Below are 27,669 nucleotides of genomic sequence, written 5' to 3'. Positions count from 1 at the left end.
GGAGGTTTTTAAGCAGAGATTGGATGTGGTCCTTAGTGCCATGATATAGTAATTGGAGTTGGATCAGGGGTTGGACTTGATGATCTTGGAGGTCTTTTCCAACCCAATTTATTCTATGATTCTATGATTCTATGATTCTATGATTCTATGATTCTTGCTTGTATATATATGTAAAACCAAAGCCAACCCAAATATTATGATATCACTATGTTTACATTAATGAAATGTGTAATAAAACATATAGTAGGACAAAAGTAACATCAGTTTAAAATCAAATTTCATTGTGAAGAATAACTCAATCCTAAAAAAAAATTAAAAAAGAAATGTAATTTGTTCTTTTTTTATTGCAAAGAAAATTTAATATAATGCCAGTATTTCAAAACAGGTAGCAAATAGAGAAAGACATAATCTGTATCACTAAAGATAAGGCTCTCTCAAACATTTTCCCTTGTCAGGGGACTTTCAAATTTGATATTAGAAAAAAAAATTCACTGAAAGTGTTTAAGCATTGGAATAAGTTGCCCAGGGAAGTGGTAGAGTGACCACCTCTGTAAGTGTTCAAGAGGTATCTGCTGGTACTTGGGGATGTGGTTTAGGAGTGATTGTGGTGGTGCTTGGTTGACTGTTGGTGATCTTGAAGGTGTCTTCCCACCTTGATGATTCTGTGACTAAAAGAAGAGATGATGGATCAAAGGAAGATAATTGTTCCAAGACTACTAGTGGAACTTAAAATTGAATTTAGAGCTTTTTGAAATTCAGTGGAATCTAATGAGTCAACAACTTGTTCCGAGACTTTAAGATATTTATTTTAGAAATTCACTTTCTTATCATTTGAGCTATTAAGATTTACGGTAGTAGCAGATCTGATGGTAAGAATACAGGCTAAGTTGCTTATTCACTTTCCAAACCTTTTATATAATTCGAGTTTGTTTGCTGAAAAGGGTCTCCTGTCATGCTGCATAGATTCTTTTGCTTTCCTGGGAATCACAGCCTACGACAGTTTCCATGATCCTAACTAATACAATCTTGAAGTCTGTCACTCTTGGTTCAGTTGCTACTCACTCACATTAAGAGGCTACCTAGAATTCTGGTCATAAAGTGCCTAGAAACTTTCCTCAGATCTTTAACTCATACTAATCAATTATGTTTCTATTCACATTTTTTTCTTCTTACAATATTCTTCTTACTGTTCTGCAGCTCAAATACTTCTTTTCCCTACATGGTTCTTCACCAAAATTTGAATTTATAGAAAATAATTCTACTGCCTCTCAATCTGCTTTGCTGTCATTTTTAAAGCCACATTCCCAGCAGTCTTGGCCATTCTAAGAGACTTTATAGAGTTTCCTATGTGAATTTGCCTTTTAAATACAGCTAGTCAAAATAACTCTCACATTGGCTTATATCCTAATATTACTGTTCCCTTCCCTGGCCATACGTCATACGCTTTCTGGAGTTACATTTGCACCTGTGTTTCTCATAGCCAGATTATATAGGGCTCTTAGGCATCTTGCTGTTGACTAGACACCTGTATATTTATCTTGATGATCCCAGCACTTACAGAAGAAATTCTTACACTTTGATTCTAAGTACGTCTGCTGTATGGAGCATTAGGTGCATTCTCATTTCTGTTACTCAGACTAAATAATTCAAATTTTCCAGTATAGGAATCATTCCTACTTTTTAATCCTCCGAATCCAATGTCCTATGAAACATCATTACTACACAACTACGTTTTGTACCAACGTCATGAAAGAAAATATTAAAGCTCACTTCTAAACTCCATCAGCTTCCTGTGCAGGTAAAGCAGAATTGCCTTTTGCAGGCAATTCACAGCAGAAACTTATCTCAGTCATTCTGACCCTCTCCTCAGGGAAGCCTTCCTTTGACTATAAAGGGAGCAAAATCAAAATAGTTAAAGTTAGCTTTTTGGAATGCCTCTGTTCCTATGCCAAAAGAATGACTGACGATATTTTTCTGCCATTAGGTCTCCTAGTAATTTAGGATGTGTGACCTTAGGCTTGGAACTTGGGGTACATAGAGAGTTCTGGTTTCTATGACATTACTATGGGATTGTCAGCACAAACTGAGGATATGTTTTTGAATTAATACATTTCACGATGCCTAGTACTACATTTTTCTGTCTGACTGAAATCTTTCTCAACCATACTATCATGTTTTGTGGACAACTGCATAGCTATGCATTGTCACACCCTTTTGAAAACTGATTTTCTGAATCAGAGATTCTCCATAATTTATTCAGAAAAACAAATAATTTTTTCAAGACACAGGTCATAAATATAATCGTAAATCACAATGTCATGGCTCAATAAATGTATTAAAAGCTCTATTGCAAGATCAAGAACTCTATTTCCATGTAATTGGGACAAAGTTTTTCAAGTCCTGCAAAAAAAAAAAAAAAAAAGGGTTATAACTGAAATCAGCAAAAAGTGGTATGGATTTTTTTCAGGTAGCAGCATACATTTGTGAAATACATTTTCTCAGGGGTTTCCAACTATACAAAAGATTAAACCAATCTCAGGTATTTAGTGTTCAAAGCAAAAAGGGATTAAAATCTTGATTGTAATTTAGAAGAGGGTAAACCTCATTTATTCTGAAATAAGGATTACATTTCTTTATTGCTGTTTATTTAAACTCTTAACACATAAAACTTTCAAGTCACAATACTTAACAGCTGTTGCATACATTAGCACACTCAACACAGTATTTCCATAGCCTGTTTCAAGTCCATATTCTTTCACTATGTGCCTAAATCTTTTCTTGTGGTATGGACAGAATTTAGGCACTGTTGTTTTATTCAATAAGCAATCAAGTTTAAACCTACAAGTTAAAAAATAAAACCTACAAGTGGAAAAATATCAGAAAACTGCATTATTATTATTATTATTATCGTTCTCATGTTACATATATTGCTATTGTTAAACAAAATATGTTTGAGGTAGAAACAAGAATATGTGCATAGTACATGAGTTGTGGTCCTGACTTTCATTTCCTAGGCCACATGAAACTATTACTTTCTCAGGGAATAAACATTTTCACTCTGTAAAGGACTTATGGTGTAGTAAGTAATATAAACCCAGGCCTATTGTAACACATTGCACAAAGGTCAGGGATAAATTTGCTTAAAGAATAACAACTTGGAGACAAATCCTAGCACCACCTGATGCGAGACAAGTAGTCAAGTTTATTAGAAGTGATTTAGTGAAGTTTGGATGGGCTTCATTAGCCAAGGCAATTTAAAGTGCACCTCCATACAAAGTGAATGTACAATGAACATCTTCAAATTAGGTGTGTTCAAGAAGCAGCCTCTTCCACACATATTAACAAGAGAAAATTTAAAGTAAGCATTTCGTTACTAGAGAAAAATAGAGGAGGAGGCAGTGCAAGCCAAATGAGAAGTAGGGCAAGGAAAATCAATTTCTCATCAACTGTGGGGTGAATAGCTTTAAACTAAGTCACATAGATTCTAATCAGTACCAATAGAAAAATGCTTCCTCTGTACTACACAGCAAAGATATAGCACCAAATTCATGATACAGGAGACTTCAAATTTTGTTGGAAATTCTGTGAAATAAGAAGAAAATACTATGCAATTTATAGGTCCCTAGAAAGCAGACAGAAGGGGCCTTTGGCATGACACTTGTGATTAAGTGTATTCAGCTCCAAGCTAATGCCCTGAGCAAGTACAGCAATAGCAAAAACCAAGAATTATTTTAGATTCTTTGCATAGAAGCCGAAAAACTAATTGTGATGTATTAGCTCAAAACAAGAAAGGATTTCATTACGTTGCAGATGGCCTGAGCAAAGAGAATATGTGACACAAAAGGAAATGTGATGAGATTACAAAATGTATCAGAACTGCTTTGATTAATCTTGTCTAGAGAGTTTTAAGAAATAGATACTACACAAGACTTAAATTAGAGGAATGACAAGCATATAATTCCCAACTTCTACTTCTTCTGCTGCTTTGAACAGCATATCTCCACTTTATCCAATGATTTTATGGCTGAAGGATTTTCACATGCTTAAATTATACTTCCTTGGACACCATGATGTGTGTTGTGTCTCCAGAAAACTGTGCTGCTCAAAAAGCTACACACATCCCACTCTAACATTGTCCTTTTTTTAGTTACACCTCCTTCTGTTAGGAACTTTGAAGGAGGTTTAGGTCTTGAGGAGATATGGTGTTTACTCAAAGATCTCTTTGCAGTGGTTTTCATTTCTTCTCTACCCGAGATGCTGTGATACCACTTACCCTCTACTCACCTTTGGGAAGATTTTCTCAAGAATCTGGTCATTTCAAGCATAATTCACTCTTGTTGCCACTTCTCTTGCTGTAACATCCACATCTCCACGGCATTTGGGACTCTGGGAATAGGTTTCAGGGGTTTGGTACAGGGGTAGCAATTACGACCTGTGTGGGAGGAAGCCTTGAGCTGCCCTATGCCAGTCACAGGAATTTCCACTCAGCTCTGACATCAGTGTGTCAAAGCTGAGAAATATTGAGTCAAGGTATAGAAAAAAAATCCCATATCCTGGTCTCCACATAGAGGAAGTCCAAATGTGTAGCCCAGTTGCCAGCTGAGTGACACTCCAAAGCAGCCCCAGTCTGCATAATCACACAATAGCAAGTAATTGAGGATGAAATTTCAAATATGAATAAGCCCAAAAGAGTTGATCAAGAATCACTTTCTATTTGACTGGCCAGCATGCATAAATCCTAATGAAAGCATTAGTTTCAGTGCAGAATGTGAGTTTGCTGGTGTTTGAAAATCAATAGGCCTCAGGTTTGAACAAATGCTGTGAGTGCTGGAATATCAGCTCAATATTACTATGACCCAGAGTAAAACACTAGCACAAAAGGAAGAAACCTCAGCAAGAAACACCATTGTTTTGTTTTCACTGAAAACAAATGTACTTTTTTACCTCGTGTTAGCCATAACAAACCATGAAAATCCTAGATGAAATCAATTTTCCCAATATTAGGAAGAATCAAGTAAGCATAGTCTCTCCTCCCCCACCTCCATTTCAGTCTTTGGCTCAGTTATCTCCCGTCATCATTAGGACATTAACATACAATAACGAGCACATTTTTATGCACAGATGGGAAAAGCATGCCTTGTCACTTAGTGAAAACATCACATTAGCTCTAGGCTTTACACAGTCACAGAACTTGGTGAAAAGCAGCAGTGGGAAGTCATTAGTGTAATGGGCTATACAGGGTACCCTGAGCTCCTCTGCATGAAATAATACATAAACTGCTGCTGGCACAAGCAGAAAGCAAGAGCAGGTAACAGAAGTTTCCTCTTAGCATGAATTAAGTGATGTGAAAAAGCACTGTGCTCAGTAAAGATCTAAATATCTGACTTCAGCTCAGAAATAGAATTAGAGTTGTTTTCTTCCATTGATTTCCAGTACATAAAGCTTTATTTCTTTTTGTTTTAATTAGCACACAGAAGCCAACACCTTCAGATTTCCAGAGAAATGAGTATGCTGAGGCCCAACTTCAAGAGATTTTAAAAAAATTACGGGAAAGGGCAACTGTCTATAAGGAAAAGCTGAACGACCCAGTGCTGTCTTCACCTGAAGGCAGTCCTACAGCTTGTAAGTGACTCTCAAAATAGCTGTGAATTTGTTGAGCTTAAACCTGAAAATTATTTTGTGGGAACAGAAAATATTGTGATAATTTTTTTGTAAGTATAGTGTATTTATCCACTAAAATGATCAGTTTGTGCCCACTGAATTCAACTTATCCACAGTTCTCTATAATAAGCCAGGTCCCTAGGTACAAGCTCCCTTTGAACTCCATCACTGAAGAATTTGGGAAAAAAGCCTTATAGAGGTAATATCTAGAATCTTCCCTGTCAAGAACTGTATTTTAAAATAGCTCCCAAATATGTTTATTCATGGAGATGAATCAGAGATATATGAAGAAACATACGTATATTATGAGTGGATATTAGTCACTCTGATATGAGATCTGCTGTGTAAATAAAGTAAATAAAAATCTTAGCCTTGACAGCAATCTTCTGGGCACACTGAGGACTTAAATCTAGGCTTTGAATAGATCAAACTCACCTGATGTTAATTAATCCTTGATTTTTTACAAAATATGAAACATAAATCAATATTTTTCCTCGTCAGAGGAAAGTCTTACTTTTTTTTGCCTTTTCACAAAGAATTCAGTGTGGTAGTTTTATGTTCTGAAACTTTTTATAATCTGTTTATATCTTATGTGTTTTTTAAAAAACTGTAAAAAGTGGTGCCTGAAGAACTATAAACTATACCCTCTGATAAAGGAATCCTTTTTTCTTTAATTATTTCTTTGCTCATTTACCTCTTTTGTTCTCTTTATAGAACTTAAAACCATTTATTTCCTAAATTATTACAGATCTAGTTTGCCAGATTACTTTTAAGAATGTGTATCCTAACCAGAGTTAACAGGACACATGTGTGGACAACAATAACCAGCCCAAAGATGAAAGAACTGGGCTCAAAGAAGTGCCACAAGACTTTTATAAGCCTAGAAATATACAAAATCATAGGCTTCCCACTAGTTTCACCTGCTGCATCTTGTATATCAGGTCTCAGGAGAGGGGAGAGATCAGCCTGTGTCACAGGTGTCTTCTGCTATCTCCGTTCTCACTGCATGCATTCTGTGCAACAGTCACGTAAAGAGAAATGTCCAGTTGCATTAATGAATGCTGAATTATGAATTAACCTTTTCTTGTGAGTCTTATAAAAGATATAACTTGTGGGCACTGTTCAGGGAAATAGAGCATTATTATACTCTGTAACATAAGTGCCCTGTTCATGATAGCCGATGCACATGTTTAAGCCAGTACTGATTTTATTCTCCAATTCTTTTTCTAATGCATTTAGTATAATAAAATGTCATTTTAGTCACTGCTCAGTGTTTTTAGAAGAGATTTTAACATGATGAAGTTCTTGTTCATGTCAAAACAGGGTGTGGTTATTGAGTCATTATTAAAATGCCACCCTTTGTGGCATCTTATGTGTCTAGCACCAAAGAAACCACCCCCACCAAAAGAAGAAAAAAAAGAAGAAAAAAAGGAAGAAAAAAAAGAAGAAAAAAAAGAGGAGGCAGAAGTAAAGCCAGAGGAGGATCATTACTGTGATATGCTATGCTGTAAATTCAAAAAACCTCCACTGAAAAAATATATGGAGAAACTGCAGCTACCAGACACCATAGACTCTTACACAGGTAAATTAAAAGCTATGCAGTAGAATGGGGTAAAGACATATTGAAGTGACTTGGCGTTACATAGCACCTATGAGACACCATAAGATACACATTCCAGTTTGCAACTCGAGGGATGCAAAGGTCCTGCCCTAAACATCTTTCCAAAGAGGAAAAAGACATGAAAAGTGACATCAAGTTGAGGGGGAAGTGTCAATCATCTGGAAGGCAGGAGGGCTCTGCAGAGGGACCTGGACAGACTAGAGAGCTGGGCTGATTCCTGCAGCGCTACAGGCTGGGCACAGAGTGGCTGGAGAGCAGCCAGGTGGAAAGGGACCTGGGAGTTTGGATCGACAGGAAGCTGAACATGAGCCAGCATTGTGCCCAGGTGGCCAAGAAGGCCAGTGGCATCCTGGTCTGGATCAGGAATGGTGTGACCAGCAGGAATAGGGAAGTGATCCTTGCCCTGTACTCAGCACTGGTGAGGCCACACGAGTATTGTGTTCAGTTCTGGCCCACTCAGTTCAGGAAGGATATTGAGGTGCTGGAGCAGGTCCAGAGAAGAGCAACCAGGCTGCTGAAGGGACTGGAACACAAGTTCTATGAGCAGAGGCTGAGGGAGTTGGGGTTGTTTAGCCTGGAGAAGAGGAGGCTCAGGGTAGACCTCATCACTCTCTACAACTACCTGAAAGGAGGCTGTAGCCAGGTGGAGGTTGGTCTCTTTTCCCAGGCAACTATCAGTAAGACAAGAGGGCATCAAACTCTGCCAGGGGAGGTTTAGGTTGGATGTTAGGAAGAAATTCTCTACAGAGAGGGTAATCAGGCATTGGAATGGGCTGCCCAGGGAGGTGGTGGATTCTCCATCACTGGAAGTGTTTAAGAAGAGGTTGGATGTGGCACTTAGTGCCATGATCTAGTAACTGTGGTGGTAGTGGATCAGCAGCTGGACTTGATGATCTCAGAGGTCCTTTCCAATCCATTTAATTCTATGATTCTATTCTATGATCAGTTGTAAAAATGGTACGCACAAAATGGCATGCAAATCAATCACAATCAGAACCCAAGTTTCTTGATCTACAATTTGTACCATTCATTAGGGTCAAATAATTCTTTTGTCAGTTATAACACACATGAACAGCATGTAAAATGATAGTATTGAGTTTTGTCAGATGAATAAAATTCTGTATGCTCTCATTACCTCGTCTTTTGTCCCATTTGCAAATTCCTTGTGTGACTCCTAGTTTCATCTATCACTTTAGCAGTGTGTACCCTCGAAAAAGGGAGAATGCTAGGTTGCTCTGGGCAGAATCATTCCCAGAGACTGCAGTAGAATAAATGTGTCTAAAAGAATGACAATAGACTCTAAGTTCATGCCTGTAAATTCAATGTGTTTTTTTTCAGATCGCCGTTACGTGGGATGGCTCATGCTTGTGACAATCGCCTATAATTGGAATTGCTGGTTTATTCCCCTTCGCTATGTGTTCCCATATCAAACCCCAAGTAACATAATATATTGGTTTGCCATTGATGTCATTTGTGATATCTGCTACCTCTGTGATTTACTGATTTTCCAGCCCCGAGTGCGATTTATAAAAGGGGGAGATATAATAGTAAGTACTGGAAGTGGGATTTCCATAGGTAGTAGATGTGTGTTAAAGTAGAATATAGAAATTCCTCCAATCTGAAGGTTTTTCTTCTCACTATGTCAAATCTATGTAACTTTTATGTTTTCATATATTCTTCTTCATTGACCTTCCATTCTTCACTGACCTTCCATTCTCCATTGACCTTCCATTCTCCTGCGGGGGAAGAAACATAACCATTGTCTACATTCTTAAAAATAGAAAGAACAGATTTGAAAGTAACAGAAGAGAGCAGTTGAAACAAGCATATAGCTCTCAAAAGGAGTAAATTGGTGAAGCTTTACTTGAAGCAGTGATTATATCACATGTACTCATGCATATATACGTTTGTATGTTTGTGTGAAACTTTCACCTTTCTATTCCCCTTATACCAGAATCATAGTTGAAGATAGTGCATATTCTGCTAGGGTTGGACAGGATAGCATATTTTGTAAAAGACTCTGAGACTGTGGGTTTATTTTTTTCTAAAATCAGAGCAAATCACTGTAATTTTTAGGATACTTTGTAAATAAATTTTGGTAAAATATGTACATTCAATTTTAATTCGTGCTACTGTTTTTGGTTTATCATTTTATAGAAAAATGCAAAATGAAATTTTATGCAAGTATCTGAAAAAAGTTGAAAGTTTACTTTTAACGTATAAAAAGGACATCTAGAATATTTTTTCTTTAAAATCTTCTCTGTTTTTGATTCTTTAACCTCTTACAGAAAAAAACTATTTCAGAAAAAAAAATTAGTTTTGATAACTTCAGCATGACATTACTGTGCCCAACAGACAGAAAATTCAAAATTATATATCCTCAAATGTAATTTGGAACTAGCCTTTACAGTGCTTTTACTTAAAATTTTATACATTGTACATACACGATATTACAGATACCTTTACAGATAAAGCTGTGCAAATATCATTTGAATAGATATTAAATGCAGTGCAGTGTAATGTACTTTCCAGACCAAGACATTCAGCAATTGGCAATCTTGCCTAAATCCCCAAAAAACTCAACTTTTATGAGCAAAGCTAAAACTCTAACATAGGAAGCTTACATGGTATTTCCCTTGAAGCTATTTCTACAATTCATAGATTTTAGTGCACAAAGAGATCATCTACTGCCTGATCTCCTGTGTTTAGTTAAATGCTTAAATTGATAATACCAAAATTTGGCATGAAAATATGCGTAAGATTTTAAAGTTCTTTTAAAAGTGTCTCTGATACAAATACAGAAAGTATAAAAATAGATACTTGTGATTACCTTTTCTTATTAAGGTATTAGCCTCAGTTCCCGTGAAGAACAGTTTAAAAATAAATAGCTAATCATTGCTAACGAATGCAGTGATGATTATTATAATGCTAATAATGCTATCATGTTAATGCTAGCTTTTCAAGAGCTAATTTTGTACAACACCATCAGAAACATTCTTTGCATTTTTCTTGGAATCACTGCAGATTAATGCAGTTTTTCACCCTGAAATTGGAGGGGTTTGGGTCAAGCACCAAGTGGTACAGATGTCTTGAGAGGGAAGTTTTTTGTAAGGAAAATGTAAGGAATAGATTGGAAAAAATCAGACAAATCCTGAGCCTCATTTTTTCAAATAGTTCTAATAAAATCAGATCTACTGTAAACTGGACTAATAAAAGTACTGCTTCTCCCGCCGTTCATACATTTAGACTATCATTAATTTAACTGTCATCATCCCTACTATCAATAGATAATTATTATTGTCGAGTAGTAGAGGTTCATTCTTGACATTCTGTTCTTGACTTTGCCTTTTTCCCCATTCATTATCACTGTAGACAGACAAAGTGGAAACAAAGAAATTCTACCGCAGCTCTGTAAAGTTTCAGGTAAGTAGATCCTGTGTGACTGATATCAATATGAAGTTCTTTGTGCTCCCCCAGATTGCTTTAGGCAGCCTGGTTTTAGAAGCTAAAGGACTTGTAAGGCATGCTTGTGGAGTGATCTCCCGACCTCCGCTCACCAGCCATATGCCTAACACTTTAGTTTTATCAGAACTACAATTGAAATAACAGTACGTAATAATAATCAAATATATGAGATACTATTAATAATCCCCATGAAACAGATTACAGTCTCTGGCATAGAGAATTTAAAAGCAGGGCAAAGCTGTTGGTGCTTTCAAAGAGATAATCTTGCCTGACAGTTCTTTGAGAAGCTACATGTTTAGCATGCTGACTTTTCAAATATTATTGCAGTCATGATTCAATCTAAGCAAGTTTTTGACAGCAAATAAATGCATGATGATTAGTATGAAGTTTAAATTGACCTCTCTGCTCTTCAACAGCTTGATGTGATATCAGTATTGCCATCTGACATTTTATACTTCTTCTTTGGATTTAATCCAGCACTTAGAGTAAACAGGATGCTAAAGGTAAGGTCTGTGATAATGATGGATGGCTAGCCATGCATAAATGTTTTGCAACTCAACAGAAAGTTTTTTATAATATTTAGGAATATTAAATTTATAAACTGTAAAATATCTTCAGGTTAAGATACAACATCAGTAAATAAACTAACAAAAAATATAAACTATAGTCTAGCCATATTAAGCATTTATTCTCTTACTTTTCTTCCAGCTTTTAATTCCTACTTTCAAAAGGTATTTTGTGATTAAAGCTATTTTTTCCATAATTTAAATTAATCTCAAATTACCTGTTTAGTTTTCAAAGATTTAAAAAAACCTAATTAATGCCAGTGATTTTTCCTCTTCTGTTGTTTATGACTCGTGTTTAAAAGCAAAGGAAGGAATTCTAAGGACAATATAAACTATACACAGAATATTTATCAAGCATAAACTCACTTTTTTTATTGAGTCCAAAGACACCTGGAATTGTGTAACGAAGGGTCTACAAAGGGATTAGAACATGGTACGTAGCAGGCTTCTCTGCAGCTAAATACATTCCCCTTCATACAATCAATATGTTGACGAAGAATCGTCTTTCATTTAACATTGTGGGGGAGACACAAGAACTCTGAGAATAAAATGAGGGCGTTCTTCAATATTCAACAAAATTTCAACATTCCATAAATCAGAACCAAAATAATATGGAAGAATGAAAAGCTAGATAGGACGTCATGTTAGGTAAACAGATGTGTACTGAACAGAAACAAAGAAAAAGGTTATATGCAAATATTTAAAGCTACCACTAAAGGTCAATGACAAATACTTAACAGGAAGAATTTGATACAGCTGCAGTTGATACTGCATAGAATCATCTAGTATGTGGCTGTTGATATATATGGTCACTTACTGCAGAATTACTGGAATTTAAGGAAGAGAAAAAAGGAGGGTTAGTGCATATAATTCTCTGTGATTAAGTGTCCAAGCAATTATATACGCTTGAGGAAGTAGGTGTCTTTTTATCTGCAGCAGTCTGACCAAATCAGCAAGGTTAAAAAACCCATTTAACTCAATTTTTATCTTTGTTTTTCAGTTCACAATTTAGTTAAATGTTTGTCATGGTTTAGGAATGGTATTCTTCAATTTAGTATTCCTACTAAAAACCATGTGCTGCTCCCCCCTGTCTAACTCGAGACACAAAATGCAAAGATCACTTGTTGAGATAAAAACAATTTACGGGAAACAACAATGAGATAAGAAAATGAACAGTAACAGCCACAATAATAATAACAAAATATATGAGAGAGAAATTATTCACATGGTAAAACTCCTCAATAATAGATAATACCATACAGCTCCCCCTGCCACGTTTTCTCTAACAAAAAGAACTACTTCTCCCCGGAACAGAGTCCATTTTCCCCACCCCCAGCAATGAAGTGAAGTGGTACAGAATAACCTCTGGGTCCTAGCCATGTCCCCTCCTGGCTACTGAAAAATTAACCCTGTCCTGGCTGGAACCAGCACAATGTTAAAAGAAAGTTTGATTATTGAAAAATCCATTTTCAAAATGTGTATGTGAACCAATGTCAGTACTATTATAAAAAGATGTGTACTGAAGAATAGTGATTGGATTGTTTTCATTTTTTTCCCACTCAGCATAACACATTCTTTGAGTTTAATGATCGATTGGAAGCTATTATGGAAAAAGCATACATCTACAGGTATGTGCTGATAAAACTTGAGTAGCATTCAGAGTTGGGCACAGAATCCATTTCATATGATCCAAATCATATGATTTTATGTGCTGTCAGTTAAGCGCTGGATGGAATATGGTATGTCTTTAACCATTCAATTTAAGTTTTTTAAAATATATCTTTACTGTAATCTTATAAATAATGTATGTAAGGTTTCATTCACATATGAAATCTAGCTCAGTTCAGTTGGCCTGGTTCAGGCAAAATGTTTACCAAACTGAGGCTCCTGCCAAAATTTAATTGATCAAAATATCAGAAAGAAGTTTCTTTAGTGAAAGAGCTAAAGAACAGTTTCTTTAGGTTGCTAGTAGTAGTTCCAAATCCTCAGTAGCTGTTTATTTGTATTTAATCAGAGTTATGAGCTTGAGCCTATGTCAACATTTTTCTTCAAACATGCTCTCCCTATGACCCTGGCATACACAGAAACTTGATCCTTCACTGCATTGACTACACTGGGAATGAGGACCAACTCAGCACAATTCTCAAAGAGTGATTATAAATGTTGTCTGTTGAATTGTGTTCTCACTTTCTGCATGGACAGGAAGAATTTTGGATGCAAACTTATGGCAAGTTTCATAGGTCCCTCAGCTGTCAATGATGCTGCTAAGACCCAGTGAACCCATCTACTCTGCCACCATTATTGTCATCTACTGTCAATGCCATCAGCCCTAGTTTATCTTGTGCAATTCCTACGCCAACAGATTCTTTTCCCTGTCCCAGTTTTGGGACATGTATTGTTCCTGTGTGTTGCTGCTGCAGAAACAAGAATATGTTGTTTATCATCTTACTCTATTTCAGAGATTTTTGCACTTAAATAGCACACTTGATATTTATACATTTAAATAAGATGTTTTATGAGATTTTAAAACTAGTTAAATGTAAAAAGGAGGTTGAAATATCATCTCTTTTTTATTTTCATGTACCTATAAAATCAAAGAGAAGTTTGAAAGTTCTATGAAATTATTTTTGAGATGCTGACCTCCATAAAGCTTATTATTGTATAAGAATATAACCTTATATTCTTACATAAGAATATAAGACTATATTTTTATATAATTCCCTCTCTTTTCAGTTATCAAAGACTCTTTTGTGGTTTGATTGGGTTTCTTTTATTATCTATTTTTTTAATTCTTTTTGGTTCAAGAGAGAGTTTTTCTGAATTTCCACAGATGTCACTTTCTGAATCACTGCATCCCTAGCTTCTCCATTTTTTAATTTAATTAAAAGAATGGGCTTTCTTCTGCTTATGGTTTTTAACTTTTTCTAATGTTTATAAGTTTTAAAGGTAATTAGTTTTAAATTAATTAGTTTCTATATTTTGTCTTTTGCATTTCGGAGTAATAACTCAATGACTTTACTGTATCTCCCATAATGTTTGCAGTGAGTACTGGAAGATAAAGTTTTTATATACAGATCGTTCTGGGTAAAGTAACTAGTTTGTATATAACAATAATGTTGTGTCTACATGGATTTCAAAGAAATGGGAACACATTTGCAAACTCATTTTCACTAAAATAAACAGCTTTGCAAGGGACAGAGTTTCACATTATATAAAAGCATAGAATGGGAAATGATTGTTCAGAGGTCAAGTTGAGAAAGGGATGTGAGCAAGAGCTCACTGGTCCTGTGAAATGTATACAATAGATGGAAAGACAGAGCTAGCTACTCTGCAAAGCTCTTTGCCTTATTAGACATTTCTTTAGCATGATATTGGTTGAGTTCCACAACTCTGTGTTGCTTCTGGTGTCTTTGCTTCCTGGTCACAGGCCCATTTAGATTTTCCAGCATTGAATCACTTGCAGCATGTAAATTTCAGTATCTAAATATTAAAAAGTGAATCTATTTTCTACCTCATACTCCAGAAAACACCAGTTCCTGGTTTTGTTCATTGGCAAATGGAGAACAGGAGTAATTATATAGAAGAAGAATAGAAGTGGGAGCTAAAAAGTCTTAAAAAGTCAAGCTTTTTGTGCAAACTACTGCATTTTATTTTAATGTAGCAATGTTGCTTTGGTCTGAGATCCTGGTATAGTCATAATTTGAGCAATAAGTCACCAATTAAACAATATCAAATTAAACTTCTACAAGGCAAGTGTATGTGCCTGGGTGGATTCTCTTCTCAAACTAATTAGTTTGAGTTTGTAAGAATAGAGATGGCAAAGGTTACGTCTCATCTACCCATTGTGATAGATTCAATAAGTGTATGGAGAAATATAAAATATTTTGTGGCAAAGGCTTCCTGAATCTTCACTCAGATCTCAGGAGTCCACTTGAATGGATTCACACTTGTACACAAGACCCTGTATGGTCAATATTGCAATATTACTAGATCACAACAGCTATCTGTTGTTCTGAATAGCTTGCAATCCTAAACAGAGCTGTCCTGGAAGCACACCAACTTTTAAACAGAGAAGGGGCATTCATTTGTCAGCATCACAAAGAAGAAGAGTACACTTAGGTAGACTGCTTAATGGCACAGAGAGGTCAAGGAAGGCATGCAATGGTATCTGAAGAACCAGCAAAGGAGTGCATAATACAGAACCAATAACATTAATGGTTGATATTATCTCCCATTAACTTGGTTTATAGACCCAACATATTTAGGTGTTATTAAATTTTCATAAAACCACATACTCAGTTATTCTGGATTCCATACTGCATTTAATTCTAGCTTTAGCAGATAATCTCATTACATACCAGCTTCTCTGTGTTTAGGGAAGTCCTGTATTTTTCCTGCTTGTTTATCCCCTTCTTGTATGAATATTTGAATGGAGACCTAAATCCAGGAGATCTTTCTTTTGATCTGCATGCACTGAACAGAGGATATACAATGAGATCATTATTGCATTAAACAGAAAGCTGCTTGGTGCTTAAGTAGTTCATCACTGGTATTTTTCAAAGAATTGGTTATAAGCATAAGAACTGGGATTAGGAATGAGGTAATTCCTGGTGTAAACACTAAATCATACTATTGAGGGAATCTATTGCAGGCTTCCTAGCACAGCTCTGGCAAAGAAGTTCATTCCTAACCTCAGGCATTTCTTGGCTTTGGTTCTCAAGTTTAAAGCCTATCTTGAAGAAAGTTTGTCAAATGTACTAGTTTGTACCCTCTAGCCTCATTAATATAGCTTCAAATTTCTGGAAATATTTATAGCCATTTAAAGAAGCTGATTATAAACTCCTCAGGGACCCATGACGTAAAAATTACCCCATGTCAAATATTCTAGGAAATATATTTATTTGACCTTATGTGAGAGAGGGTTAACTGACAGCTATTTTTTTCACAGAATCCATACAGGTGGGGAACTACATAGTTAGTAGATGCTTAAGATTAACATTGTTGATCCAATAAAGGAATGCATTCTATATTAAAAGGAAGGAAAAATGTAAGTTGTTTTACAGGAATCTGTTGACTTTTATAGGGTCATTCGAACAACTGGATACTTGCTGTTTATCTTACACCTCAATGCATGCCTCTATTATTGGGCTTCAGACTATGAAGGAATTGGCTCCACTAGATGGGTGTATGATGGTGAAGGAAACATGTAAGTCCTTTTCTCTTGCAAGAGATTTTTGTTAATTTTGCTCCTTCCTGCCTCCCCCTCCTTTTCCTAAGCCTTTGCTTGCAGGGTATGCCCTTACTTTACAAGTGCATGAATAGCAAACTTTTAGCACCGTGACTGCTGATTAGCAGCTTTCATTACAAGCATATTGGGAGTGCAGGTGCAGTGAATAATCAGTTTACCACTTTCAGCTTTTATGGGTTTATGAGTCAGTGTAAAGCACCAACTTAATTAAACATTTAGAAAGCAACAAGGGTCATAAATTAAACTTACTGATTGCATATGCACATGGGAACCTTTCAAAGGATTGTATGGCAATCCCTCAAAGGAAACTGAGGAATAGCTTAGTGGTTTTTTTTCTGCCACACGGCATTGTGCCACTAAAGTGCAAATATTTTTTATCCCTCTACACCGTAGTGATTGGTCTGAAAAAATACCACCAGCTTTTTCTCATCTTTTGGGAAGATCTTGCTTAAAAATGTGGCAGAGTGTTACCAGAGGAAAGGACGGGATATTGGCACACTTTTCCACATTCTCCTTATGAAAGCACTAGGTTGGGCACCAAGCAAGGAACATTTTTTAAGATGATTAAGGGAAACTAAGAGAAAATAGCAAATTCATAATATAATTTGTGTGTAATTTTATAAAAACATATCTCATAGGTTCAGCTCTATGAACATTTATTTATTTAAAAGGACATCATGCAGTTAAAACCACAAAAGCTTAATTTGTTCATTAATTACATTCTTTGCAAAACCATATATAATGTCTTACTGCTGTCATAAACCACCTTTCAAAGAACTTTTCACCTTGTTCTTGGAGATGTGCTCCTGTCTGTAGTTTTGTCAGACTTCACAAGTTTGATGTGAAGTCACCATCTTGAAGGATAAGAAAACAAGCTTTGAAAGAAAACCACATTTCGTGTAAAGCAGCACTGACTTCTTTATAATTAAGGTTATATCTCAAAAAAATTACATGTCCGAAGTTTTCACACACCACTAAAATGTACAACTTCAGGACTGCAGTCAAGCATTTGAAAGCAGGGTCACAGAGCTCAGTGGGACCACTTATGTAAATAAAGTTACAGACAGGTATTTATTTTCAGGATCAAGGCTTATAGAAATCTGACTAGAAAAATGCAAAACTAATTTCCATTATAGCTATTTTTGTTAATGTCATTCTTGGGAATATTTGCCTCATAATTAAAAATAAAGTATTTAAGACTAAAAAACCTGAAAATTCTGAAAGTAAAGTTTACTTGATCTTCAAGTTTTTTAATGCTTCTTCAAAAAATCTAGGGAATAGACAAAAATATTTGACATTTCACTCAGAGAAACAATTGGTAGACATTATTTACTAGTTTGATCACAGACAATGCATTTGTTTCCAGAGGTAATGGCCAGATTTTTTAATATTTTGTGATCTCTCTTCCACGAGAAGACAAAAACATTTCTCAAATGAAGTCACACTGAAATCACATGGAGTTTAGGGCAGATTTATTTTATAAACAATAATAATAAACTGATAATTCAAGATCTGCATTGAACTGAGATGCTTAAATAAAATCCATATTTGGATATGCATATATCTTAACACAAGAAAGCTGTAGACCTATTGAAACGAGTCCAGAGGAGAGCTACTAAGCTGACCACAGGGCTGGAGCACCTGTCTTATGAAGACAGGTTGGGAAATTTGGGACTGTTCAGCCTAGAGAAGAGAAGGTTCTGGGGAGACCTTACAGCAGCCTTCCAGTACCTAAAAGGGCCTACAAGAAAGCCACAGAGGGACTTTTTACAAGGGCATGTAGTGATAGGACAAGGGGGATGGCTTTAAACTGAGGGAAAGTTTAAGTTAGATATTAGGAAGAAGTTCCTTACTTTTGACAAGGAAGCACTGTGTGAACATTAGTTACAATTGGAGATGCATTCTGAATTTAAACCTATCAAATAAGATACTTCTGGTTTTCTAGGTATTCATTTGTTTGTAAAGCAGGATTTAAGAACAATATGAGGAAAATCTGTCAGAAAAAGTGACCAGTGCTGCAGCATATATTATGGCACAACATAATTTCCTTTCACATAGCATTCAGGGTTGACAATTTTTGAAGCAAATAGTCTCACAAAGAATGGGAACACATTCAGAAAGAACATTAGGCAAACAGCTACCTAGCAAATTTTAAAAAATGACAGTTAGCAGTTTGACATATAAATGAAAATTCTAGTGGTCTCAGATTACACTGACCCAAAACAAATGATCCGGCACTGATTTAGAGGCATTAATGTTTTATGAAGAATCCTTGCTGTGTCCATAAAATATTGCTAGTTGTGGCCAAAACCAGTTCTTAAAAATGTCAACATTTCTAGGGTACTTTTTTTTTTTCTTTTCCAGGTTAAAAAGAATAAACAGACAGCAGATTCTTTTATCAATTTGATTACATATATATTACTGAGCAGGCGTACTAACTGATGAATAAAATCCATAACTAAAAGCTGTACACAACACTCAAACCATGAGAAAAATTACCAAAGCAGCTCTTTTGCAAATCTCTGCTATCTCTATCCTTTTCCAGGCCTTGCCCAGATTCTAAAGTGTTCGTGTCAATCCAAAAAGACTTGAGTTTTTTGCAGGGCAGCCTTCAGTCAAAGCCTTTGACCTGACATGCAAAAGGCAGTCTTTACTTTACTTCCCTACAACACACTCAAATTAGCCACACAAGGTGTTCCCAGCATTAAAAGTGCACTCATGAGCTTGATATAATTAGTCAGATAGATCTCACCCTCTCCTAATGCAGAAGTGCAGCATCACTAATGCAACACCATAGTGTAGAGTCTATGTAAGCACTGCAGCATGATACTGAAAAGGCCTCTTAATTAAGTGGAGAATTTGAACTATATGTGTTTATTTACAATCTAATTTAACTACCTAAGTAAGAGATCAGTCTCCCTAATTCCTGAGGAAAATGGACAAATCCTTTAGAAAAGGATTCAAGGCAGGAACATAATGTCATCGTTCCAAATTGTCCAAAGGAATATTACGTTTCCCTGTAGCTTGCTGCTCTCCTGCTCTGGGCACAGACTTAGTGGACATCTGTAAGTCCCAGAAAATAGTTACTGTACATGTCTAGAAAACTCAAATTCTGTAGTATGCATTGTCCAATGAGCAGTGAGACTGGCAAATCTTAAAACGTGTCTCAGGGGTATCAGCTGTGCATTGCTCTTGCAATAGGTGTTTTATGTCACAATCACAGTACTTGCTATACAAAGGTAGTTTTGTGCTTCCAGCCAAGCTGTGAATGCACAGCCCAACTCATACATCACACCTAACGCTTTCACACCTTCTATTTGCAGCCATACATTTTAGGTAAAAGCTTTCTAGTTTACTCCATTCTGTCTGAGATCATCATACCCACAGCTACCTGATGAACAACACATCGCTCTAGAAAAAGAGGTACCAAGGAGGTCATAAGATTATCAGTTTATAAAGGCCATTTCTTTACTCTGCTTAAACCCATCCTGGTTGTTATGTGAGAGGGTCAAATGTGATAGCCCTGAAATAATGCTTCCTTGGGCTGAAATGAGTGTGTAAATACAACCTTAAAAACTGAGAGCCATGTGCACAGAGACTTGATTTACCTGCATTAACCAAAACCATGTAAGAAGTTTAGTATATTTTAGAATGGACTGTTATGAAGAACATATTTCTATTGGTATAATACTATGAGGTAACGGATTTGCAGTGTTCTTAAAGTTTTCATACCTTGGACTTATTTTAGGGAAAAATCTGATAGTTTGGTTGCCTGAAGAATAACCATGCTCTCTCTGATGAGCAGAAGGAAAAGTCCCTTTTTTTTCTCATGTTGCTTCAACAGTAAATTTATAACAGCCCAGTAAGCTGTGATGGTTTCCAGACACAAGCTAGTAGGAAGCAGAGCTTCTAAAATTGTTGAAATAGGAGTCTTAAACAAAATTTACAATCTCATTTCTCCCTTTCGTAGGGAAGAAAGCAAGCTGCTCTGTATTTCAACTGTGTAAGTTTCATTTCAGATTAAAATAAAACCAAAAATGCATAAATGGAGAAAACCCGTCTCTAAGAGATAGGAATATCATGTGACTTTGCCAGTAGAAAGTTTCTTTTAAAGTAAAACTACAGAATAATATAGTGTTTTAACTATATCTTCAGAAAGAACTAGGCAGATATCAAAAAAATATCTCCCATTTTGTATATACAACACTGCAAAGAAATATTCCTCTGAGGAGCTGCTTTCATTCTTTGTAGACATTCCCTGAACAAAGATTATATTTTCTATCATGGTGGAATCAGTAAGCTTGCCATGCAGGGTGATGGAGTTGGTTCATTACTATTGTTTCCTATAGTAATTAGAACAGAAGTAATGATAGTTTCTTTACTTTTATATTACTAAATTATACCTCTTTCAAGCACTACAGCATTCTCAGTTAATATGCCTCATACGGTAGTTCCTCTTAGCCGAACTAGAAGCATCATTTTATACTTAAATCTGTCATTCTTCCAAAACAGACCTTAGTCTTTTTCTTACTATTTGTTTATGCTAAAGGACTCTAGGATAAAGCTGCAACTTATGCATATTTTGCTGTAAAGTTGCATTTTTATTTTTTTTTTAACACAGGTGAAAATATTATAGCAGTGTAAGCCAGAGTTTCATTTTGCAGCCCTATAATAGAAAAATTATATGATAGCAAATATGCAATGAATTTTTTTAATTTAAGGTCTCTAAATCAAAATGGCCAGTTCTGGCTATTAGAATCTAAAACTAGAATACTATAGTAAATATGATAATTGTTACTGTATTTCATTAATCTACAACCAAGAAAAAGATTTTTGTAATAAAAAACAGAAATCAGTTGTGTAGTAAAGCAAATTTTAGGTGAAAAACTTGGAAAGAGTTTAGAGTGATTTAAACAAACCCCTCATTGGAATTGGTTGTGAGTTTATTTTCTCATATTTGCACAAAACAAACTTTACACTGTATTATCGCAGGAACCACTTATTAATAGTAGTGGACTTCATATCTTAACAAGAGAGGAATTAAGTAGAGAGAATTAAATAAAATGTACACCTGTGGTCTGCAAGCAGATCAGGTGTCTTCAGATTCAGTCGAGGTAGAAGAAGACGCATGCTGGAATTTCTATTTTCAAAACAAACATTTCCAAAAGTATTTATTCTGTGTTTTATTGTTTGGGAGGTTTCTGTTTGTTTTTTTAATTGTTATTTCAAACTCAATAAAATTTAGCAAATAGAAGGAATCATTATTGCTTCAAAAGCAATAATCATAGCTGCAATAATAGAAAATCTCACTGTACAATTAAGGAAAATGAACTTCCACCCCTAATCATCAGCGAAGCTGAAGTCTGGTTGTACAGAAATGTCAGATTCTAATTAAAAGGAGGCTTTTAAAGGTATACCTAAACCAAGTACTTGTTTGCTCAGAAAAGAAGCAAATGATAGCATACTTCTGACAATGATTTGCATTACTTGTGGTGCCATTTTCTAGAATGAAATTTAAACCAGAATTTTAGAGGTACCAAGGCACTTTTCCAAAACTTGTGTTATCATACTAGAAATATATATATATTGTAATAGAAATATATGACTAGAAGGCAATAGGCTCTGTCGTGTGGGCTATGTGCAAAGAGGGCCATACAAATAGAACAAAAAACTTTGTCCTCACAGCTCACACTTCAGGTAGGAAACGTAACTGATTGCAGATGGATACTATGAAGGAGTCAATATAAGCCATTCATTGAAGAAGAGTCTTAGTAACTGACCACTGCCCTATTTATTTGGATTTTAAATCAAGAGAATTCTGATAAAAGTCTTAAAGTGGTTTTGTAGCCATTAATGGACTGGTCTCCCCTGGCAGCAGAGAAAGTAGTGGAGAAGGCAAGAAAGTGTTTGTCAGGGTGACAGAAGGAGTAGTGAAGACCAGCAACGAGGAGACATTATACAGGAATCAACCTTTCAGTGCTGAATAAGTGAAGCGGTTTGGAGAAGCTGGATAAACACACAGCTTGTGGAAACGTAACTTCTGGTTGACATAACCCAGGAGGTAGAGCCAATAAAGGATGCTCAGAAGCAGAGTGGGAGGAAGACTTACACGGTTAAAGGGGTAGGAATGGACACAAGAAGAACACCACATTTGTCATTCCCACAAATTCACACTGGTGTCATCAAGTGAAAGCCATGAAAAAGACCTTCAGATGTCTGAGCATCTAGTATACTGATACAGAGAGACTCTGGGAAGTCTCTAACATTTTTACGCTGCTTTTAACATCATAACATCTTCACTGGTAGCATCCTAACACTGTAATGTCCATCTTGGCAATTTTTTACACGAGTCGTCTGTAACACTACATAGAGTTACTAGAAAACAGTAAGTACTGCATTTCCCATACACTCTTATTTTGCTGTCAATGAGAACACTCAGCTCAACCCAATTTATGTAACTGTAGCATTTGTAAATTCATAACCCTTTATAAAAATGCTGAAAGTCTTTTGGACTGAAAAGCGTCAGTGAAAGGCCCAGCTCAGGCAGGTATATGTTTAAGTTCACCACCATAAGCACCTACTGTCTCTAACAAAAGTGCTCTTTGTATCCACAGGTATCTGAGGTGTTACTACTGGGCAGTTCGCAGCCTAATCACCATCGGGGGCCTTGCAGAACCACAAACACTGTTTGAGATAATCTTTCAACTGCTAAATTATTTCATGGGTGTCTTTGTCTTCTCCAGTTTAATTGGTCAGGTACATTAAAAAAAAAAAAATAAAATCAATAATAAGTTACCTTCAAAATACTGCAATGTAGTGATAATATATTCAGTATAATGGAGTTTAGTTCTGAGAGAAAGTTTAGCTTCCATCCTCTATTCTGTCATCCCTAGTCTTATTCTTCTGACAAATAGATGTATTTAATCAGTTACTGGTCGTGTAGCTATTCTGCACAAAAGCTGGTTTAAAGCCAAGACTCTGTAGGACACGGATGATTCTTGAAACTATTTATAATTCCTTTTTTTTACTGACTCACAGCCAAGGAGACAGTTCCTTGACATTCATGTTATACTGTTAAATCTGACATAAAAATTATAATTGTTGAATAAATGACGTTCAGTACTACTACCAATAGAATACTGTTAATGGAAATCCCATGATTTTTGCCAAACTAGAATTCTGATCTCTTCCACAAATTACAATATATTTGTCAATCTGAAAATTAAGTGGTTTCTATTTCTCTTAGCTCTCGTTTGGCAGGAGGGGGAAAAAAGGACCATAGCATAACAAATCAGTTATACTTTCAAATATTTCCAACTTTAAATCCACAGGTTTTAAAATACCTTCCCTACGGAAAAACAAATGGTTCCTAAGTGAGACTGTGTCTTACAGTTTCTGGAGAAATCCTTCCAAACTTTTTGATTTGTATATACCTGTTATTTAAAGAATCATCAAAAAAAAACCAAAACCCCTAAAATTTAATTTTTATTTTCAATACAGCATTCGAAAAATTCAGTCAAACAGTTAAAAATTGCATACAGTCTCTTGCTCTTTAGAAGTGTCAGAAGAGGTAACTGCTACAAAAGAGACACCTGCCTACAGGATTTTAAATTCATCCACAAACAAGAATTAGCAAAAATAAAAGAAAGCATTCATATAAAATATTTCTTCTGGAAAACAAGTATATAGAATTAAACTTCAGAGTTTCCATATTTGTTTCCTAAATTTCTGTAATTGCCAATGAAAGCCTCATTCCATAGGAAGATTCTGCAGATTAGTTTTTGTAACAAGTGTAGTCATTTGCAGACTCTAACCCTTAACACACAAATTGCTTCATTGCAGTTTTTTTGTTATAGTTCCTGTTTACAAAGAGCTCTTAAAATAATTGAGTTATTCCCAGTTTTGCACACTTGCCTAAATATTGTTATTCCCACTGCAATCAAATGCATCCTTGTAATAAAGAGCAAAATTCAGCCCATGGTTGAATCCTTGACAGTAATCCTTGACAGCTGCCAAATGAAGCCATTCCACTAAAAACATATTTAAATACTTAAGAATATCCATGAACACTAAATCATCCACTTTTTAAAAACTGAATTACATTTGTGTTGAAATGTTAAATGATGTTCCTGCACTAAAAACTTTTAGGTCAGCTTTCAGCTCACAGTACTTAGTATTGATCTCTTAATTATTTAAACAGTGGCATGATCTCAGTTCTGATGGTGTCAGATGACATTACTAGAGAAATTCAGCCCCATTTGTTTCACTTCTGACTTGCATTGCATGCCAAATGCTTAAAAAAGCATTATCTACAATTTTCATCCATGTCCAGAAATATGAGACAGAAGAATAAGCTAAACCCCAGAAATTATTCCTCTAAAACCATAATTACACTTTCCAACACAATCAGATTAAATCTGTAATGCTTCTGAAAGAGTAGATGAAGCACCTATTCAAAACATGCAACTGAATGTATAATTATTCAGTGATTTTGCAAACAAGTGTTTCATTATTTTTATATGTTGTTGGCAAGATATTAAAATCATGACTATTTTTGCTGAAATGTGTAGTAACAACAATTGATGTTTGCAGATGAGAGATGTAATTGGAGCAGCAACAGCAGGACAGAACTACTTTCGTTCCTGTGTGGACAATACTGTCTCCTATATGAACACTTATTCTATTCCAAGATTGGTCCAAAATCGTGTTCGAACTTGGTATGAATACACATGGGACTCTCAGGGAATGCTGGGTAAGGATTTACAATTCCAGTTACTTAGCATGTCCAAGTGAAAGTGTTTGTATAGATACAGATATAGGGTGAAATTCACATTTCTCCTTTTCTGAATTGCATTCGGAAAGAGAGAGGAAGCTGCTCAACTTACTTTGGAAAAGAAACTACAAAGCAATAGGACACTTACTACTTCACAAATTCAAATAATTAATATAATGTTCTGGTAATAATTTTAGACAAGATATATTAAATATCCTAGTAAAAACCTATTAGCAGCTTCCCCACTTGAACTTGTAAAGAGCTCCATTGAGTTATTTTTCTGTACAAAGCTCATTTTTATGAACATTCTTCAATTCTTCCTTTTTTTTTTTTTTTCAGATGAATCAGAATTACTGGAGCAGATGCCAACAAAAATGCAGTTAGCCATTGCAATTGATGTGAACTTTGCCATTGTCAATAAAGTGGACTTATTCAAAGCAAGTACTTTTACAGGAGGATGCAGAAATGTGTGGTATTCCTGAGACAGAAACCTTGTTCTGTGCATCTTGCAAAATTTAGGAACATGTTTGTAAATATGCAAGGCAAAATAAGTCTAAGAAATGTCTCAATTAATGGAGAACAAAGCTAAGTGTCTGCATTTGAATGTGGGGTTTTTGTCAAGGCAGTGATTTTTTAGAAAAGCAAATGAGATCAAGACATAGTCCTGTTATGACAACATACTAAAGCTGATGGTATGGTCAGACTGTGTGTTAATTAATCTGAAGAGTCAGATATAGAATAATCTAATTTTTAGCACAGTTCACCTTGCTGTGTGCTGCCCAGGTCTGCCTGAAAGATCTCCCACGCTGTGTGTTCTGGCAACACAACTTTCATGTAGTGAATGCTGCATTTTAGTAAGTTTTTGTGCAAAAGAGCTTTATTTATCGTAGTAGTTTTCCAGAGCTAAAATTTAAATGTGTACTTAAAACTGGCTTTCTGAAACAAAACTAAGAAGACCCTGAATTTTTAGCAGTAGTCTTGACATACAAGAAATTTGCTTGTTAGGATATTTTTAAGAAATCACATGAAATACCTGTATGAACATTACAGGGCTGAATGGTTTTTCCACATTTCCTGAAAACATGGAATTCACAGATTCATACCAACATTTGATGTGATCTGGTTTTTATCTCTGGATCATTAAAACCAACAAAAAAATCCTCATAAAATTCCCATAACAGAGCAATAAAGCTCTGATCATAACACTAACTGAGCTTCCACAGCAAATTTGGATGTACAGAAGTTCAATTTGTAAAAAATGGAAAGACGTTCCACCCATAAAGAACTTTATAAGTATTTGAAATAACAACTCTTTCAGTCTTTTTCAGCTCTAATAGCTGATCTTTATGATGATTTGAGTTTGTATTCCACTTAAGAATCTCTTGGTCATGCCTGTATTGTTGGGGTTTGAGGCCAGTGTAAGCACTAATAGTTCCTTTTGCTACTGAATTAACAGAACAATCAACTCTTAACTATTTTAATAGGGCTGTGATACCCAGATGATATATGACATGCTGCTAAGGTTGAAATCCATTGTGTATCTACCTGGTGACTTTGTCTGCAAAAAGGTGAGCATTTTTGTCTTGTTGAGATAATAATTAGTTTACGTATTTTAGAAAAAGACTTCATATATTGGTAAAAAATGTCCTTTAAATAAAATTAATCCTGACTAAATTAAGACAGAATAAAAATAATTAAGGTACTCTGTGTAATAACAAATGTGCTCTCAAATTTTACACACATAGTAGGGAATAAAACCCTGTTGGAACCACCTCCCACTGGGATGTATGCTGCATCTCATCCTAGTCTACCAAGGAGATGCTGCATGCTGGCTTGGACGACCAAGTGAAGAGACAGGAAGTGCAAGTCCCTACATTTCCAGTCCTGGCTACATTGCTGCAGCCTTTTGACTTTTAAAATGAAATTGCTGCTTTGCCTCATAGTATTGGTAAACCCAGAATTTGTCATATTATTCTAACAACAAAAACCACTGCTGAAACATGGGTTCTTTATGTGTTTGTGTGCCCAGGGAGAGATTGGCAGAGAGATGTACATCATCAAACAGGGTGAAGTTCAAGTCCTTGGAGGTCCTGATGGTACAAAAGTACTGGTTACACTAAAAGCAGGAGCTGTATTTGGGGAGATCAGGTACGTTCATCACTGTTCTTAATACTTTCTTTGGAACTGGTCAAATAATCAATGGTTGTTTAAATTCTCTGTGGTAAGCATGACAGCTACCATGGTGAGACTCAAAAGTGAGTAGTATCAACAAAGGGGACACTGAACAAGGAGGTGCAGATAAATGAAGGAAAATCTAAGCAAAGCATCAGCAATA

General features: G+C 35.6%; 1 protein-coding gene across 1 annotated transcript in view; it reads left to right on the top strand.

Moving 5' to 3' along the window:
• LOC114070878 (cyclic nucleotide-gated cation channel beta-3-like) overlaps nt 1-27,669 on the top strand; it is a gene marked incomplete at its 3' end in the record, with an annotated part of 59,083 nt that overhangs the window by 24,066 nt on the left and 7,348 nt on the right. Inside the window, 12 exon segments of the mRNA XM_027908493.1 lie at nt 5,468-5,622; nt 7,106-7,243; nt 8,621-8,829; nt 10,655-10,705; nt 11,164-11,250; nt 12,877-12,941; nt 16,397-16,519; nt 23,176-23,317; nt 25,154-25,313; nt 25,674-25,771; nt 26,819-26,902; nt 27,364-27,482. Of these exon segments, the coding sequence (XP_027764294.1) occupies nt 5,468-5,622; nt 7,106-7,243; nt 8,621-8,829; nt 10,655-10,705; nt 11,164-11,250; nt 12,877-12,941; nt 16,397-16,519; nt 23,176-23,317; nt 25,154-25,313; nt 25,674-25,771; nt 26,819-26,902; nt 27,364-27,482 (1,431 nt within the window).

This window comes from Empidonax traillii, unplaced genomic scaffold, assembly GCF_003031625.1.
Source record: "Empidonax traillii isolate 1590-97213 ecotype Southwest subspecies unplaced genomic scaffold, ASM303162v1 scaffold1728:size67659, whole genome shotgun sequence".
Taxonomy (NCBI): domain Eukaryota; kingdom Metazoa; phylum Chordata; class Aves; order Passeriformes; family Tyrannidae; genus Empidonax; species Empidonax traillii.
This window is presented reverse-complemented; position numbering and strand designations above follow the sequence as displayed.